The sequence below is a fragment of the Oxyura jamaicensis genome, chromosome 3, assembly GCF_011077185.1.
Source record: "Oxyura jamaicensis isolate SHBP4307 breed ruddy duck chromosome 3, BPBGC_Ojam_1.0, whole genome shotgun sequence".
NCBI classification, from domain to species: Eukaryota; Metazoa; Chordata; class Aves; order Anseriformes; family Anatidae; genus Oxyura; species Oxyura jamaicensis.
Window position 1 is genome coordinate 70854995 of NC_048895.1, and position 18614 is coordinate 70873608.

The following is an 18614-nucleotide window of genomic DNA, read 5'->3' on the forward strand; positions in this document are numbered from 1 at the left end:
CTGAATATTCCCCTCTCTCATTTCTATCCTTGGTAGCTAAATAGCTTCGCTTTCGGGAGCCGGGGGCCCCCTACAGACATGTTGTTTCCATTTCCCACCCCCTCACTTATTGCCTGCTCTTTCCAGCTGTCTCCCTCGAGTTAAGACTTCAAAATCAGTAAGGAAGCTTGAAATGTCCCCGCAGTTTCATGCAGCCACCGTGCAGCCCTGGCAGGCTCAGCAAGGACAGGACCAGCCCGGGGTGCTGCTATGGGCCAGGGGTGCACAGAAAGTCCAAGGGCTTCTGCAAGGTGAGATGGAGCCAGAGGTGTGTGGCCAGCCTGACCGGTCAGCTGTGCCACCTCTTCCAGTCTGTTCCCACGTCTTCCTTGCACTGGTGTTCTGATGTGCTATGTTAGAGTGCTATCTTCTGGGCGGCTTTTACTGTGCTGCACACCCTCATCTGTGCGTTGGCAGGTGAAGAAGAGACACAGTGTTGTCTTTTAGCAGACCACTTACATGAGCTCAGCAGCCCCAGTGTTTGCTGTTGCTGGAACCAAGGTACTTTAACGCAGCATCATAGCAGTATCACTAAAAGAAAAACTTCCTAAAATTTCCCTTCAAGTTATTTTATACTGTATTTTAGCCACTTTCACTCCTTTGTGAGCCATTTTCCCCATCACAATTTTAAAGTACCAGAACAGGGCTCCTCTGGGCTCCCCATATTGCTCCTGTTGAGCACATGGCCTCCCCTGGTACTGCATTGCCTACACCTTGCTTTGCTACACCTTTTGCACTTCCCAACTAGCCAGAAATAACTCTAGCAACACCCCCCCACCCCCACCCCATGATCCCTGACCTAAACAAAAGCAGCGCACAGGCCAGGCTAATGCAGCAGGGTTACAGCCCTAAACCCTGAGTATTTTCAGGCCAGGCTTGGCTGCCTAATTGCTTTTTGCAGCTGTCCACTGAGATGCCACAGCTCCAGAGCTTGCAAAATGCCAGGACGTGAGGGTCTCCGGAGGACCCTGCCGGCCCCATTTGCATCACCATTGTGCTCTCTGCAGCAAGGAGGCATTTTGGGGCATATGGGGCCCACAGTCCTGCCCCACTTTGTGTGGGTTTGTGTAGCTGCAGCCACAGGTGGCCACCACCCCCCTCTGGGCTGCACAGAGAGCCCCAAGCACCCTTTTACACTGGGAATTGGCACTCAGTGGGAGTGGGCAGGGAGAGCTTCGTCCCCTCCAGCACATGCCCTCGAGGTGCTTTGCTCCGGCAGCCCTCTCCTTCTACTCCAGCTTCATTAGCTGGATTTATGCGGTCACTAAACTGCTTGATACAGTGCTGTATTCGCAGCAGGAAATTATTTACCATTCTGGTGAAAACGAGCACTGCCTGGCACTGTCAGCGCAGAGCACTGCATCATCGGGGAAACAATAACCAGCCGAAGTGAAGGAGATTTTGATTCATGGTAATTACTGCTTGTATGCAGATTACTTATAGCTTTAATTCTTCTGTCTCCCGCTGTTTGCTTGGTAAACCTCTGGAAAATAAAAAAATAATAAAAATATATAAAAAATAATTAAAAAAAAAAAAAAAACACAAGGCCAGGGGGTGGAGCAGGGCTGCGGCCCGTGAGGGGGCAGCATCACCCTGCTGGTGGCTGCCGCTGCCTGCCGTCTGCCCTTCTTTTTCTTTTTTTTTCTTTTTCTTTTCTTTTTCTTTTTCTTTTTCTTTTTCTTTTTCTTTTTCTTTTTCCTTTTCCTTTTCTTTTTCTTTTTCTTTCTCTTTTTCTTTTTCTTTTCTTTCCTCCTTCTATCCCTCCTTTTCCTTTTCCTTTTCCTTTTCCTTTTCCTTTTCCTTTTCCTTTTCCTTTTCCTTTTCCTTTTCCTTTTCCTTTTCCTTTTCCTTTTCCTTCTCACAAACAAAAGGCTGCAGCAGTCGGAGCAGCACCCCCAGGGGCTCACCAGGCAGCACCTTTTCCCCCCATGGGGCCTATGGAGTCCAGGACCCCCCAAGCTCTGTCTCCGCAGTCCCCAGCAAGGACAGGCAGCCCCAAGGAGAGGGCTCCCATGGAGCTGGTGTCACCCATGGTGATGCTCAAGGGGACAGGGCTGGAAGCCTCCCCATGGGGCCATGGTGAGGCTCCCTCCCCAGCCCTGTACCTGACACAGCACAGGCTGGGAGAGGCTGCAGCCCGGGAAAAGCATAGGGCTGAGCTGGTTCCTGTAGCAAGATCTCTGCCATGCCTTCCTTTAGAGGAGGCAGCAGAGTTTTAGGGGAGGATTTAGTCTCTCTGTAGGCTTCAATCCCTCTGTGGGCTTCAGTCGACCAGCCCAGGGTCCTAGCTGCAGAAAATGCTCCTAAAAACCAAATTTGCCTTGCCCTCAGTGTGCAGGGATGCTACAGAAGGTGTCATTCCTAATCTGTTGCTATCATCTTTCATACAGCTTCACTTACTCCCAGCAGGTGTCATGGTGGCCAGCCGTGCATCTGTGAATGCTGCGCAGGTCTGCACCCTTTCACCACATCCTCAGGCCGAAGGTGAAGCCTTGGCAGGACTTGCTGCTGCAGGGACACATTTTTGGGGTGCTGGGGTGCTTCTCCACGCCCTCCAGACCTGCAGCACCTTCCAAACCTTCTCCTGGGGCAGGTCCTTACTTCTCTGCCACCTCGTGTCCCACAGCAGAGAGCAGCCACGCGCCTGGCCCACCGCCTGGAAGGCCTGTCCTTTCCAGGGGCTCCAGGAACTGGCTTGCCTCAGCAGAGATGCCCAACGTGGGCCTGGACAGGCAAGCAAAAGGAACAAATATTGCTTATTTTCTCTGGAAGGGAGCATTTTAGCTGTGTGGAAGACCTGCTTGGGCTGAAGTCAGATTGATGGGGGTGAATTAGTGGAAAGCTGGGTGTGCCACCTTCTTCCTCACAGTTATACAAGGAGCAAGACCTGACAGTAGCCCGCTGCCCCAGGGAGGGCAGGATGGAGCCCAAACCTCTCATCCTCACTGCCAGCAGGATCTGGAGACACACCTCTCCCACCCCAGCATTTGTGCAGCCCCATGCCAGGGGCTTGGGGATACCTCTGTGCGTGGGGCAAATCTGGACAAGGAAACCCCTCAGCGACTGCACAAATGAGGAGACAAAGAGTCCACTGGTTCCCGTTAAATTAAATACCTGATCCCCGTTCTGTAAACTTTTTCTGGTAAACAGTGGAAGCTGTGCCTCCATCAGCAACCGGATATTGAGATATCAGTGCCTGTGATTTCCTCAGCTTGTTTAAGCACAGATTGTCCTTTTACAGGCTGCAATAAATCAGGCTGATGGTGTTGATTAAATTGCTAGTTTTCTTTTGACTAGTTGTCTGTGGATTAGACTTTTATTGTTGCTGATAACTGCATGTTACCATGCCACATACCTTCCTAACAGGAGTAATCATAACAGTATGAAAAGAAAATGCTGTAAGAATCTCCCCTCCACTTCTCTTCGAGGAAAAGCTATGAAGAGCCAGCCATAAACCAACATGATCTCATGGCCAAGCACATGACTGTGCCAACCATCTTTATTAACCTGATGTTCACAGAGAGACACGAGAAGTAAATATCACTAAAGGCACTACATTTTATTTGGCAGGTGGTCACGCACCACATGCGCTTGTGGGCACAGCAGTCAGGTGCATCCACAGCAAAGGTTTGTGAACAGACGTGAACTGCCAAAACTGAAAGATCAATGAGTCAGGTCTGTAGCCCTTATTCCAGCCCTGGCCATGGACCAGGGCCATGTACTAAGGATGTGAGCAACCTACTCTTTGCTGTGGACACAATACTTTGAGTCCTGCAGCAAAGTCAGTGCAGTGAATTTTGCATCCAGCCACACCAGGCAGAAATCTCCTTTTTCTGTATCAACAACCTGTGTGCAGGCACACCCTGAGGCATCCTGCCCCAGAAACCAGCATCTCCATGAAGTCCCTCACACCATTTCCACCCTCCTGAAGAAGCCTTCCCCCTTTCCTTCCTTCCTTCAGCTCTTGCATTGCTTTGCACATTTTGTCCATGGGATGGAGCTCACGTGTGCTCGGAAAGGCAAAGCCAAGTGACACTTGCCTCAGTGAAACTGCTCTGCCACCCAGCTCTAATGCCACACACAGGCTTCCACTCAAATAAGGGTAGAGAATGGGTATGATTTCTGCGTGGGGCTCCTCCTATAAGAGCCTGAACATCTCATCCTCAGCACCTGAACATCTATGAACTGTCGTTAACACAAGGTCATTCAAGGCCTTTGTTGATGACAGTAAAAGCCCATAAGGTTAAATAAATTCAGACAGTAAAACAGTGTATAAGGCAAGGAAGATCTTGCAGTCCCTTGTGTTGTGCAGCTCCATAGGTATCAGCCAGCACCTGGCCCACAACAACATTTACTCAGAACACAGCCTGTCAGAGTCCCTCAGGCTCCAGAAAACTGAATACATTTTTTTTTTTTTTTTTAAAAAAAAAAAACTACCTCAGTTTGACTAATTTGAGCTCAGTAGCATGAGCGTCTAAACAGGTTGCATCCCCACAGATTTTCTGCGAGGCTCCTTGTCGAAAGTTACTATAATTTAGATAAATGCCTACTGCCTTCATCAAGCCTATAGCTTTGACAAAGACAGCTATCGATTTTGTCAGATGTGATCTGTCCTGTATGAACACACGCAGCTTCTCACTCATCAGCTTGTTACCTGCTGCATTATTACATATTGATTTCCTTATTTGCTCTGTATTTGCCAGCTGTAAAAGTTAGCTGAGTTGTTTGCCAGTTTGGGGGATCAACCTTCATGAAGACTCTTTACCCCAGTTTTCTCACAACGAAGCGTTACCAAAATTTCCCAGAGAGATGACAATATCTTCTGTTAGATTCCATAGGTTCCCTGAATGACCTGAGCAGAAAGGGACCCAGATGATCTCTTAAAATCCCTCCTACCCTGACCTTTCTCTCAAAACCACAAGCTCTGTCCTCTTGAGTTTACAGACGCTGACTTGTGTGCATATGCACGTGCACACCCACCTTAATTCTGCTGCCAGACATCATTACATTACAATTACCATTACTTAAAATTAATGGGAGTGTCCTAACGTCGGGGACTAGAATTTGACCCCATTTGTTTATCCACATCATTTATGATTTAATTTGCAGTCTCTATAGTGCTATGCCAGCAGGAACAGAGCACGTACAGCTGATCAGACCGTAGCATCTCAAGGAGATTTCCTTCCACATCCCACTGTTTTTTCCAGCATCAGCCCCTGCTTGCTGGAGGCCTTTCTCCTGTCCCACAAGCAGTTGTTCACACCGTATTGATGGGAAGCGTTCAGACAAGCAGTGGTGAGCAGGGTCCAGTGGGCTGCTCCTAGGAGCCCACGTTGGTTCAGAATCCCTTCCCTCCCACCGGTAGTAGATAACTTGGAATAAAGAGCACCTCCACAGAAATCACTTCACTTGTGACATTTTTCCTATCTGTTCATCACCAGCTTCCAAACCCAGCCTTAGCTGAAGAGGAAAGGTGGTTTATTCCCTTGTCTTTTTGTGCGGTGTCTCCAAGAAGATGAGCCCTTCAGCTTGACCAGCAGTGCTGCAGACACAGCTGTCCTCAGACAACTTTGGTCATTTCTCTACAAGAGCCTGGAGTTCAGCTGGGTGCAGTCGTTAATAGGAAATGTGACAAAGCACCTCCTGGTGTGATAGATGATTGGTAGCACTCTGTCCTAGCAGTGGGCTCTCATGCAAGGCAATCCAACAAAAGAAAACTTGATTTAAAAAAAGATGTGTATATATACACACAGAAACTCAGAGATCAGTATTTGATTAAGAAGATGCTGTTACCCTGCAGGAAATGTTTGGGAAAAAAAAAGAAAAAAGAAAAAAGAAAAACAAACAAACAAAACAAACAAACAAATGAACAAACCACCTCACCATATTTATCCATAGGCAATTTTGCTTGTGTGGAATCCATTCTGGTGTGTAGATGCTGTATGAGCTCCACTACCCAAGGCAGATACAAAGAAGCCAAACCACCCCCCATCCAAGCCCAAGACCCATGAAATATGACCCAGGATGTCCCGCCACTCAGGCAGCACACCCCAGAGACCACCCTCACTGGGGTTTTACAGGCACTTTTGCAAAGAGCTACTGAATCTTTACCCAGACCAAATTCTCCTCCTTTGCTTGCTTGTGACGCTGACTCAACACCTCTGAGAGGGAATGAAGAAGAGTTGGGGTGGTGTCACAATTTTTTTCTTTATTGCAGTTACAAAAGATGCTTGCACAAAGCTGTGGTCAGATTTGTAGCTGCTCTTTTGATTAGTTGTGTCAGTGAAGGGCTGAGGAACCCACACCATGGCCTGAGCACACAACTAGTTAACCTCGGTGCAAAACAGGGAAAAAGACAAACAGTTTATAGCTGAAGCATGTTACTTCACCATAACATGATTTCAAAGGAAAAAGAAGAAAGAAAACCAGCTCAGTGATGGCAGAAGAGAAAAAACAAGCAGGAAAAAAAATAAAAAAGATTCACTGGTCAAGGTGTCTACTCCAGCTCCAAGCACTTTATTTGGACTTTAGCAATTAAAGCCGGAAGAATAACAGAAAACACATAAATGTTCCCACCACATCTCTCTACAAAAGAACATTTTTTGAAACTTAGAAGTGGCTACTACAGGGTCCCAGCATAAAGGAGCTTGCAGAAGGAAGGCCGATATTTACGTGATGAATGAAGTGTGTATGTAGCTCTTGAGAAACACAGCTTGACAGCAAACTGTGCTGAGTAACAGCCCTTCTGCCTCCTTTGGCCAGGGTGAACAGGGGGAACAGAGCAGGTTAACCATGGCACCGAGTGCAGTGCAGCCAATCGATACCCCAGAGTGCTGGAACAGCCGAGAAATTGTAGAGATGGCTTTATATAAGGCTATAAATTTTAAAGTGAGGCCCTCTGAGAGTAATCTCGGGAAGCAGGAACAGCAACTTTTCCTCTGTGTGGAAGCAAAAACAGAGGTGATGCCAGGACAGAAGAAGTCATAAGTGCCATTGTAGGGTATTTGGGAACGGGGCGAAGGCAAGATGATGCAAAAGCTGTCTTAGACCACGTAAAAGATATTTCTATTGCCTGGGGGCAAGACATTTAAGGAGATAAACGTGGATATCTCATTCTCTGTTTCTGATTAAGAAAGTCAGAACAGTGCAGACCCTGACTGGAGGCTCTCTGAGGGTGATTCACCTTGGTGTGCCTTGGGCACTGATGTCTCTTTCAGGAAGGCAGCCCTGAGTGACACAACCTGCTCAGATTCGGGGTGTGCATGACCTGATTGGTCAGGTGTGTGTCCTCATGACAAGGGAGCCACCGGTGGGAGTACGGCTGAAGGGGAAGAGTGCTCACCTCTAGCAAAATCTTTCTGACTTCTTTGGTACATGGGAAAGCAGCTTGTGGTGTACTTTTAGACCAACATAAAAACAGGTGGGGCTTCATCACCACGCATGCATCAACCTGCCCTTCCCCTCCCTGAGGAAAATGATTCACAGGGCACTGCACTGCCCATCACACCACAAAGGCTGGTCTTGACTTTGTCCTTCAGGAGGCCCAGCAGCACGGCAGGCACTTTAGGGTTATCCTGGCCACAAATCAATGTGTAAGAGTGAGGATGCACAAAGCATCACCCCCATATCTGCAAGAGAGCTGTCTATCCATGTGAGATGCTCACTGGCTGTGATCCCAGCAGTGGTGCAGGCTGGCCTGAGGCTGGGTGACAGAACCCAAGACATTAGGGACATAACGTGCTGATTTTCCTTAGTACCAGGAGACAAAAAAAACTGCAGCTATGATAAACCCAGTTATTTTTGCTTCTGTCTCTGCCAGATTGGCCCATGCATCCCTCTTATTTATGGTTTTTCCAGTTGCAGCAAGGGCTGAATGGAACAGAAGTGTTAGGGGGAGCAGTCCCCTCTGAGCTGACGTCTACACAACTCCTCACAAGTGAAAGCCCTCCAAGAGAAGCAGTAGCACCATCCAAAAAGAGGGAAACCTGGAGATGTGTTTGAGCACAGGCAGTTCACACCAAGGGCAGGAAACCCAACATTTTCCCAGTGTTTTCAGGGAAGAACTGCAGAAGTGAAGACCAAGGGGCTGTCAGGGCAAGAAGAGAGAGAAAGAGGAACAGACACACATGGAGCTTCCCTAAAAGAAGACATGAAGAAATGCATCCTACCTGTGCTTCCTATACAAATATCTTGCTCCAAGAGCAAAATAACTCTACTAATGTTTTTTTGCTAGCTCCCAAACAAGTTTCACTGCTGCCTCATCTTCTCACACCATCATCTCCTCCCCTACTGAAGAGGAGAATAACAGAGCACAGGCTGTCATGCAGGTGCCCAGCTCTGACCTGTTAGAGATGCTCCACATAGCAGGATAAAACCTTTTCTGTTTCTTGAGGCCAGCAAACCAATGCACAGTGGTGCACAGGGACTGGCACCACCAAGCATGACCTATGCGCTCCTCAGTTTGCAGAGGGGATGAAAGTGGGAGGTGGGCACAGGGGGCTTTGCTCTGCTCAGCACCACCTGAGGCACCAGGGGATGGCAAGAGAGGTGCCAACACAGCCACGTAGCTTGGCAGGTGACCTGGGTAAGAGACTAGTTTGTTGGAAGGAGACCTTTGCTGCTTGCATGACAGAGGAGCTGCACAGACATCACCAAGCATCGGGCACACTCAGCGTGCTTCTGACAAAGCAGCCAGTGGTCATTTTAGGCCAAGCAGGGCAGGATGGCAGTGCATTATTAGGAAGCTTTTACCGATACAACAGACATCCTAGGGGTTAGGCAACAGATCCCAGATTTAATGACTGCGAAGGCAGAGCCAGAACCTTTCCTAAATTCTAAAAATACCTCATGAAAGAAGAAAATTGGAGACGTTCCTGCTGGCACAATGGCTGCCACGTGCTGCTAGTGTAGGGGTGGCTTTCAGCACAGAGGTGGGTGGCCGGGGCACTCACCTAAATAAGGTGGGAGGGAGGTGATGCTTCGCAGAGCTGCCGGGTCTTTATTTCCTACACACAATTTCCTACAGTATTTTCCTATTGTCTCCTGGCTGAGGGAGCCTGCAGAACTGATGCTGCTTGACAACACAGCAACTGCAGCAAAGTTGGGTAATTTCTCCAGTTCCATTTCAGATGAAAATAATGCAATTAGCTGTTCCAGTTCACAAATAGGCAGCCTCTGATTACCTTATGGCTCACTATTCGAGCAGCATGACCGAGACCTTGTGCGATGGGTTGCTCTGCTCATACCTGTCTCCCATGAGACTGCCTTTGACTGCAAGGAGCAGCTCAGGTTGTGGGGGGAAAGGAGAAAGGAGTCCATCTTCAGCCACGTCAAGCTGAGGAGCCACTCAAGGTCTTGGGCTCGTCCTTGGCTCACTGATCACATTTAGTCCCCAAACTCTCCCTGCTAAAGGCTTTCTGAAGTGTCTATTTTGGCAGCATAATTCAATCAATTTTATTATTTTCCATGGCCCATTTATAGAACAGCAAGTGTACAGAAAGGTTAAAACCTTAAGTTATTTGTCTCCCGCTTTCCTTATTTGCCACTGCACAAGTACATCTAACAGAATACTCAACTGTTTAGAGAAATCATGAAAAAAAAAAAAAAAAAAAAAAAAAGGAAAACCTAACTTCCTACTCATTAAGAAGAAGTAGCACGATGTCAAAAATCAGAGATTGTTTTGGGGAAGCAGCAAGGTCCCCATATTTACTGATACACTTGTATTCAATTTCCAACAGAAGAAACTTCTTTTGACAAGAGCCTGATATTACCTAGATGCACTTCTTTCTATAAAAAGCAACACCAACTAGAAGTGACAAATTATATCTGCCTGCAGGTATACAATCACATCTCACTGTGATGCAAAGGATAACGTGTCACTGAAGGTGATGATTAAAAAAAAATCAGTCACTCAAAGAGTGTCATAGATCTAATTACATTTTATAGAAGACTCAACCTTTATTCAAACAATCTTCATTTTGGAGAATCTCTCCTTCTTCCTCAGTTTTAAATGTAATTATTTACCTGCATGCCATCACCCTGTCAGTGAGAAAATGAGAGTTGGTCCATACAGGATGAGCCATTTCTCAAGAAGGACAGAAAGTTCAAGCTAATTTTTAAAAGCTTTTTCCAAACTTATCCTGAAGGACCTCTCTTCCAATTCAGCATCAAACTGAAGCAAGCAGGCCACTTGGAGAAACTCCTTCCCAGGAAGAAATGTTTTAAAAGAGCCCAGAGATAGAGTGAGCAGTAGGAAAAGAGCAGGAAGATGCTCCCCCAGCTCAGATTTTCTTTCCTTCCCCTTGAGCTGCCCTGTCAGGCCTCAGGAGCACCTGGGCTGCTGCCAGCATCCCTCGAACCCAGAGAGGGGCAGCCTGCAGGCTGGTGCCCATCTCTAAGTGCTTGGAGGATAAAAGTGAAGAGCAAGCAATTGATACTTGTTCTTATAGCCAGAAAGAAAGATTTCTGAGGAGCCCACCTTTAGGAATAGAAGTGTTTGCTTTCTTTTTGTAATTCTGCTCCTAAGTCTCTTATTCACACTTTTAAGCACTGATACTGCTCTTTAAAAATCTACCCCTTGGGGCTGCCATCCTACAAATTTTACATGAAAACCAAGGAAAAAGAATAATCCTCTTTCCCTTCTGAGTGAAGCTAAACATGTAGATATTTTCAGAATCAGGAACTCAATTTACATAGCACTGTTTCTTTTTCTAGATTGCATAACTGTAACTCTTATTTACATATTTATGAAGAAATACAAGGATACAGCTTAACTATAAAGAGATCTCTCTATGGAGAGAGAAAGCTCAACTCGGAAAAAAGTTCCCCTAGCACTCATTCAAATTTGCTGTTTCCACTCAACAACTCTTCTCATACCTGTGTGCACTAGCAACGGGCAAAAGCTGTGAAGCAAAGTGCATGCAAATATTGGCAGATATTTTCCCAGATATTTTCCTGCTGTGACCATCAGCCACATTATGAAGACCTGCACAGCTGTGAGTGAGGTCAAACGCAAGCTCGTATTGGATCACACTTCTGCAGGAAGCAAACACCTCCAGGAAATGCTCCAATAACAAAAATATCCATTACGACATGCAGCTTTGTGGAGATGTAGAGACAAGAACCAGAGCTTGGGTCATGTCAAGCAGCAGAGCAGCAATCCATCAGTGTGGATGAGATAAAGCACGTGGAGAGACATGGAAAAAAAACAACAAATATAGATGGAATTTGTCCAAGACACTGAGGACACCTCCTGCTTTGTGTTCCATTGAGACATTCAAATTTTTGTTACTTTTTTAAAATTGGTTTTATCTTTTTCCTGAGTTTGATGCTCCATGATTGGATGCCAAATGTTCCTGCCTGAGACATAAATATCCATCATAAAAACACAGACTCCCTTGCTTGAAAACAAAGGAAAATGTCTGTTCCTTAATGAGAAGTGAAAGGAACATGGACTAACCCCAGTGGGCTGTGCTGGGTTGTGGGGGAAATGGCCCTGTTCTGCCCCACACCTCTTGTCAGGGGCACAGAGAGGCAGGAAGGGACAGACAAGGCTTATTGTGCTTCTGGTAACATTACCAAGTCTGGGTCTTGCAAATTGTAACTTCATTGCACTCAAAGACAGAGAGAAAAGTGTATTATTCCTCGTCAAGGCTCTATGTTAAGTTGGGCGGCTCAAGGGTTCTGCCTGCACTTGCAGTTGTCCACTCAAGGTGTCTAGGATTAATGATAACACAAATGATGCCGCAGTGAAGGACTACTTTTGGTCTTGTTTCTCTTGTGCAGCACCAACACACAGCTGGAAGGGACCACACACAGCTCTTCTCCAACAGCTTTTAATGTGGGCCCTGCACAGAGACCACGCCATGGCTTCGGCTCCCTCCTCTTTTTATGTTTTTGCAGCAGAGTCTTTGACACGGGCAGGCAGACCTGCCTCGCCTGGACGGGCTGCCACATCGAATGTCACTGCCGGCTTAGTGCTTCCAGCTCCCCAGGCGCTGCAGCAGCAGCTTGATTATTTCGATGCCGGGTTGCTGCCCTCAGTAAATGAAACTGCCCCTGGGGGGATGTTTCCCCTGGGAGCATTGGGAAAGAGCGCTGTGTGTTCAGAGGAAAGGGTTTGAACACGGAGAGGGCACTGGAATGCAAGCTGGATTTCCACCCAGGGGAGTTTTGTGCATCATTGCCATGCAGCAATCCAGGGGCTGATTCCTGAGCTTCCAGCTGTCCCTGCCACAGCAGCTCCCAGGAAGGTGTCTACTCGTATCACCCTGACTAGGAACCAGCGATGGGCAGACACCCTGCAACTCGGTGTCCCACAGAGCATCAGCCCTGCAACCAAGCAATTCTGGGACTGTGGTGTGCTCCTGATGTGCTTTGCCTCCCTGCGGAGCTGAGGCGCACCCACTCGGTCGCAGATTTCCCTCTGCTGTGCCGTGAAGCAGCTGGAAAGAGAAAACATGGTCCTTTTTATCCTCCGTTCCTCTTTTCAAATGAATATCACAAAAGATGGCTGAAGAGCTTAGGAGCAGCTGCACTATCAGAAATTATTTGTACCTCTTGTAAAAAAAAAAAAAAATATATCCTTTTAAAATTATAGCAGCAGAATGGAGATGAGAGCTTCTATTGCCATGCTGTGTTACTTAGTACCTGTGGTTCATTACATTCATAAGAATATGTACATACTCACTTTTCAGGTTTTAAAGTGTTTTGTCCTTTTCTTTGGTTAGCTAAATAAAGGGTTTTTGTTTGACCCGTGATTTTGAATCCAGCTGGCTTTTTAATATACAGTGATTCACACACAGCAGCCTGCGGAGCCGTTCTCATTCCGCTCGTGGTGGTGTTACACCACTGACTGCAGCAGAAACCCTACTGAAAACCAAGCACTGCTTGCTGCTTTTGGACCAGCTCCTGACCAGTTCCTGCTCACAGGAGCTGTGCTGTTCTCTCTAATTACCCCTACTGCAGTGATGGAGCTGGGCACAGGGAGAGGCACTTCACACAAGTAGTTTCCAGAATCTGGCCTTTTAGAGGCACTGCAAGTCTTGTATGATTTTCAGGGTTAGTAATAAACTATTAGATTATAATGAAAATCAGAGCTGAGACCTTCCTGCCTCAAAATTGGAAGCTTTTAATGAGATACTGTCATCGTCTTAGTTCTTGTGTAATAGATAGAAACACTGCTTTTAGTGGGGGCAGAGTAGTAGCTTTTAGATGAAGGTTGATGTTATCTACTTATAAATATATATATATACTTCAATACATATATACAATCTACTTATATATATATAATAAACAAACAAACAAAAACCCACAAAGAAACAATCTTAAGTGTGTCAACACTGGAATTTCATTTTCATGTCCAGTTAAGGCTGCGTATAATATATCATTATTAAATGTTCGCCTGATCCTTGCACCTAACTAGGCATATATTTTCTCCCCTGAAAGACAGCTCCACTGATGTAAGAACTTGAAAAATAGTGAGCACATGGGCCCACATGTACAAGGAAAGATTGGCAATTACTGTTGCAATTGTGCAGTCCTTATGCAGACCAAATTGCCCATTGACTTGTGGAAATACAAGATCAGACACACAGTATGTGATTGTCCTCAGCAGCATTACAGACAGTGATGGCAGAAGGGCAGCTGGTTCCTTGTCAGGTCTGTGTGGGGATTAAGAGGATATGTTTTGCAATGGACCAGCAATGGGGATTCCAGGAATTCTCTTTTTTTCTTCAAAAAATCATTTCATGACCAAGGTAAAAATGTCGTTGGTCTGACAACATGAGATGTTGGGGACCCAGGTACTGCAAATGTAACACCATTTGTCAAATACGCATTTGCTGTTCCATGTTTTCCTTTTCAATAAAAAACTCAGCAAGAAAACTATAGGTGCCATGCTATCCAAAATTTCTGGACTTGCTCTATCAGGAATTGTGAATACAACCAGGGGTTGCAGGTCCTTTTTATCTGAAGTGAGATGTAATGTGAGGAGACAGAGATCATGTAGCCTGCTTTCTGTTATTCTGCCCATGTATCCCTGCAGATGAGGATGCTCTTTGGAAATGTAAGGCCATATTTTACTGCAGCTAGGTTGATGTCAGTTCCGCTCTCAGGGATAACCCAAAAACACCAAAATCCTCTCTGCCTTTTTGTATTAGTCTTTTTCAGAAATTAAGAGTCAGCAAAAGCTTTCTGAAGATGATATGTAGAAGAACATTTGTAAATGATCCTCCGAGCAAAATGATTATCCTTGCTGAACACAAATTCACTTCCTAGTAGAGGGGAATAATGCATTGAAAGTGTTGTGCTTTTGGCAGGAGGGCTTCGGCTTTATTTTGTAGACACAGCAAATCATTGGGAGAAATGCTAAAGTAAAAGCATGGTCATATAGTGAAAACAAACAAACAGAACAAAATAAAACACAGAACAAATACATGTTGGACAAAAAAATAGCAACATACCTCATATAAGGTTTCAAGTCCTTCTCACTCCTCCATTAAGTGGTTTACTAGTGAAATAAGATTCTATCCATCTAAATTTTCTACAACTAATTTTCACACAAGTTATAGCTACTTAATGAATTAGTGGTGAAAATAAGTTTCTGATAAAATTAATAGAGGGAAATGGGTATTGGTGATGGTCTCTAGCAGATTCTGTCTCCCTAAGTTTGGCATCTAAAAGTAGACACAAGAAAACTTCCCCCAGTGGCATTTTCTTTCTTTCCAAATATTTAGGAAACTAAAGCCTAGCAGATGGTAAGTTTTCCAGTTTTACCAGAAAGTTTTACCAGATTTCACCAGTCGAAGGCACTTGGTGGTCTTACCTCTTGGCAGTTAACATGGGTGATGGAGCATCTTTGACCTACTCTATGCTCTATGCACGTTGCTTGAGCAGGACCAGGATGAAGGCTCAAGTGTTTTCTACCATCACCATCACTTGATCACCACTTGGTCAAGTTGCCAGTGCAGATCTCTGGCTGACAGCAACTGGCACTCTCCTGGGGCACTGGGGCACTGTTAGAAGCATGTCAAATACCAGTATCTACTTCCAGCCAACAGTTTGGTCACAATTTTCCTGATTTTGCAGAGGGAAAAGAGTTTAGGTATGCTCTGTGACACCTCACCACAGGGCTAGTGGTCATTCTTTTCTCTGTTTTATCCAGTGGTTTAGATGTATAAGACGAAAATTCTGGGGTCTGGGGTCTTGCTCTTTTTCATGGCTTAAAGAGAGGAAAAAAAATTCTCAGTAGCAACTTTAGAATTCTTAATCTGATCAGCATTTTGACCTCTCATAAGATCTGCTTCATATCACATCTGTAACATCACCACAAGGGTGCCCTGAAGAATTACTTGCCTGAATGTATTTATCAATTACAATGTCATATTTGTGATTATTAGAACTGATAAAAATAATGGAGCTACCTGAGTCTGGAACATAGTTTTCCAATCAGATCACACTTCAAATGAAATGTCTTTCTATTATGAGTGAAATTATACTGTTTTTTCATAATAACTATTTTCATGTAAGAACAGTATTACTGATTTACAGCTTCTCGGTGGCCCTGGCTGCTTCATCAGGCAAGTGCCTGGTGTGGTACCAACTCATAAGCTGGGAAACACATCAATCCAAACTCTTTATATAGCACTATGCACATAAGATTAATCTGTTTTAGCCCTTGAATACAAATTTAAATGAGTAACAAACTATACTATAACAATAGTAAAAATGTAGCATAACTATAAATATATAAGCAGCAACATCACTTTTGAAATCTTATGTGCATGTTATTGCTCTAAACAAATCTGTTGCCTGTGAATTTGAACCTGAGTGAAGAAGTGTTTCCAAAATCTGAACAGCATTGACCTCTGATGGGCTCTTTGAAGCCGCTAGCTATGGGATTATCAGAAAACTGCATACTGCTCTGAGACAGGGAGACAGCAAAGATGCACTTAAATGATTTTTCTGCAGCACACAATCAAAAAAAAAAAAAAGGAGGGGGTGGAACAATTCATGTTATCCACAGAACTGTGGGTGATAAGAAAAGTCAATTTATTATGGCCCTGTGCAGGCTTTTAGGAAAGGAGACTGTTGCCTTTATTTCTTTTGTTCCCCACTGTAATGTTAAGTTATAAGAGGAAAAAAAGAGCACAGCTTAGAGTTTGATTTTTCCCCACAGTTTAATAACTTTTAAAAATGGCGTTGTCATAAAGGGCTAACTTACAACTTGGAGATGAAAGCTACTGGAAACCTGGAGAATTATTGTAATTAGCAGCCTATTTGCCTGGGCTTTTTGTTTCTTTGTTCACTGGAGAATAAAAAGGAGTTTGTTCTCTTCTTTGCTCTCCATTTGCCCGAGAAAAAGAAGAGAATAAACAAGCAAGCAAAGAGAAAGGTTCCTTTCTTGGTGCAATATTTCATCTCCATAGTAAATGATGATCTCTTTAGATGGAATTACCTGGTAAAGTTTCAAAAGTAAACAAATGGACTTTGCTTAAATGGAAAATTTTCAAGCTCTCTCATTTCTAAAATCATATGAACACACAATATTTTTACATCTTAAATGCTTTTATTTGTGTACAAAATGTTATAATTTATCAACATTGTGCAGCAATGTATTGTTACACACATACATACATACACCCCCTCTCCCCCAACACACACACACACACTAATACAACACAAAACCCAACTTTCTTTCTCTCTGCCCTTCAGAAAGGCAACACTGTTTTGGCAGGTCAGCAGCTAGAAATAAGGTGCTATAATTAAGCAGTATCGGAATGTCTTCACCTTACAAATGTGATGTGAAAATTAATATACAACCACATTTTTTCACAGAACTGAAAATTCCATACCCTGAACACTCTCAAAAATACAAACTTGTATAAAGTGCTAATATTTAAGCATGTTTCCAATGACTTCACGACATAGTTTGAAGTTTATAACAGGCACTGTAATAATTCACTAAGTAGATTGTCACTTGGTGCAGTACTACAAAGAGAAAAGTCACTCAGACATCGCTAGGGGATCGGGAGCGAAAGGACACTTTAGACTGAAAGCAGCCACAGAAGAGAACCCACATGGACCTCTGAATTTCTTGGTTTCTGTAGGCGTAAATGATAGGATTGATCATGGAGTTGTAGGTAGCAGGTAGAAGTGTGGCGTAAGTGTACACAGAAGGGTAGTTGGGATCCCCGACCACACAGTATATGGCAAAAGGTAGCCAGCTTGCTCCAAAAGTCCCAAGAATTATAGCAAGAGTAGACACTCCCTTTTTGGTAGCAACATAGTGCGATGCAGTCAGAAAATGTTGCTGAAGAGCTATCTGATGGGCATGTCTGCAAACTATTTTACAGATTTCAATGTAGAGATGGAGCATGATGATAAAAATGAGAAAGAAAGAGGCGGACAGCAGAGTCACATTGCTCTTGGTCAAGGGTCTGACAACACTGCAGGCAGAGCGGTCATGGAGGCAGTTCCAGCCCAGGACCGGCAGCAGCCCCAGGCAGAGGGACACCCCCCAGGTGCCCACCAGCATGGTGTGGATGCACAGCACTGTCCTCTCTGAGTAGTAGGTAAGGGCGTTGTAGAGGGAGAGGTAGCGATCAACCGTGATGGCCAGCAAGCTACTCACAGAGGCAGCGAAGGAGGCGACGAGGAAGCCCACCGTGAGGAGGCTGACGGTCTCAGAGCGGATCACGTACTGGAAAACAAAGTTGAGGATGAGGCCGAGCCCGGCCAACAGGTCAGCGGTGGCCAGGCTCCCAACAAGCACGAACATGGGGGTGCGCAGGGTGGGCGAGTAACAGATGATGGCCACCACGATGGCATTCTCGCAGGCAATGGCGGTGCCGGAGACGCACAGCATCACATCCCAGGGGTTGATAGTGGTGGGCGCAGGGGGCCGCGACGCCAGCTCCAGCGAGGCGTTCCCACCGCGGGCGGGCATCCAGGGGACCGCCGCCAGGCTGTCGTTCAGGGCCGGCTCTGGCTCCATCTCCTCGGGGTCCGCCTGTGCGGGGCAGGGGCAGCGAGCGGCAGCACGGCGGGGCGGGGGGCGCGCATGCCGGGCGGGGCCGCCCCCTCACCGCTGTGGTCAGCGGCGCTGCCCGCGGGGCTGGACGGCGCTGTCCGTGGTGCTGAAACCGCCCAGTTGGGGTCGATGGGCGCTGTCCGTGGTGCTGAAACCGCCCCGTTGGGGGTCAATGGGCGCTGTCCGTGGTGCTGAAACCACCCGCCCCGTTGACTTCAATGGGAGCTGTCCATGGTGTTGAAGGCGCTGTCCGTGGTGCTGAAGGCGCTGCCCGAAGTTTGCCGCTGTCCCGGCCGCCGCCTCCCCCTGCCCTCCCGCTCGCTGCGGCTTCGGCTTTGGCTTTGGCGGGAGCGGGCGGCCGCACCGGGGGCGGGCCGGGCAGCGTTGGGCTGACGTCAATGTCGGCCCGCCGCCGGGGGCAGGGCCCGAGACACCGGGCCCGCCGCCGGGCTCCGGAGGGGGCGGGGGAAGCAGCCGGCGGGGGAGGGAGAGGCGGGGCGGGGAGCGCGGCTCCGCCGTCGGGGCTGGAGGAGAGAACGGGGGG

General features: G+C 46.3%; 1 protein-coding gene across 1 annotated transcript; it reads right to left on the reverse strand.

The window, feature by feature from the left end:
* Positions 1-16586: 16586 nt before the first annotated feature.
* Positions 16587-18175, reverse strand: GPR6 (G protein-coupled receptor 6). The gene has a single exon (XM_035323162.1). It carries the CDS (start codon positions 18032-18034, stop codon positions 17048-17050), a length of 987 nt encoding a protein of 328 aa, XP_035179053.1. The 5' UTR covers positions 18035-18175; the 3' UTR covers positions 16587-17047.
* Between the last annotated feature and the right edge of the window lie 439 nt (positions 18176-18614).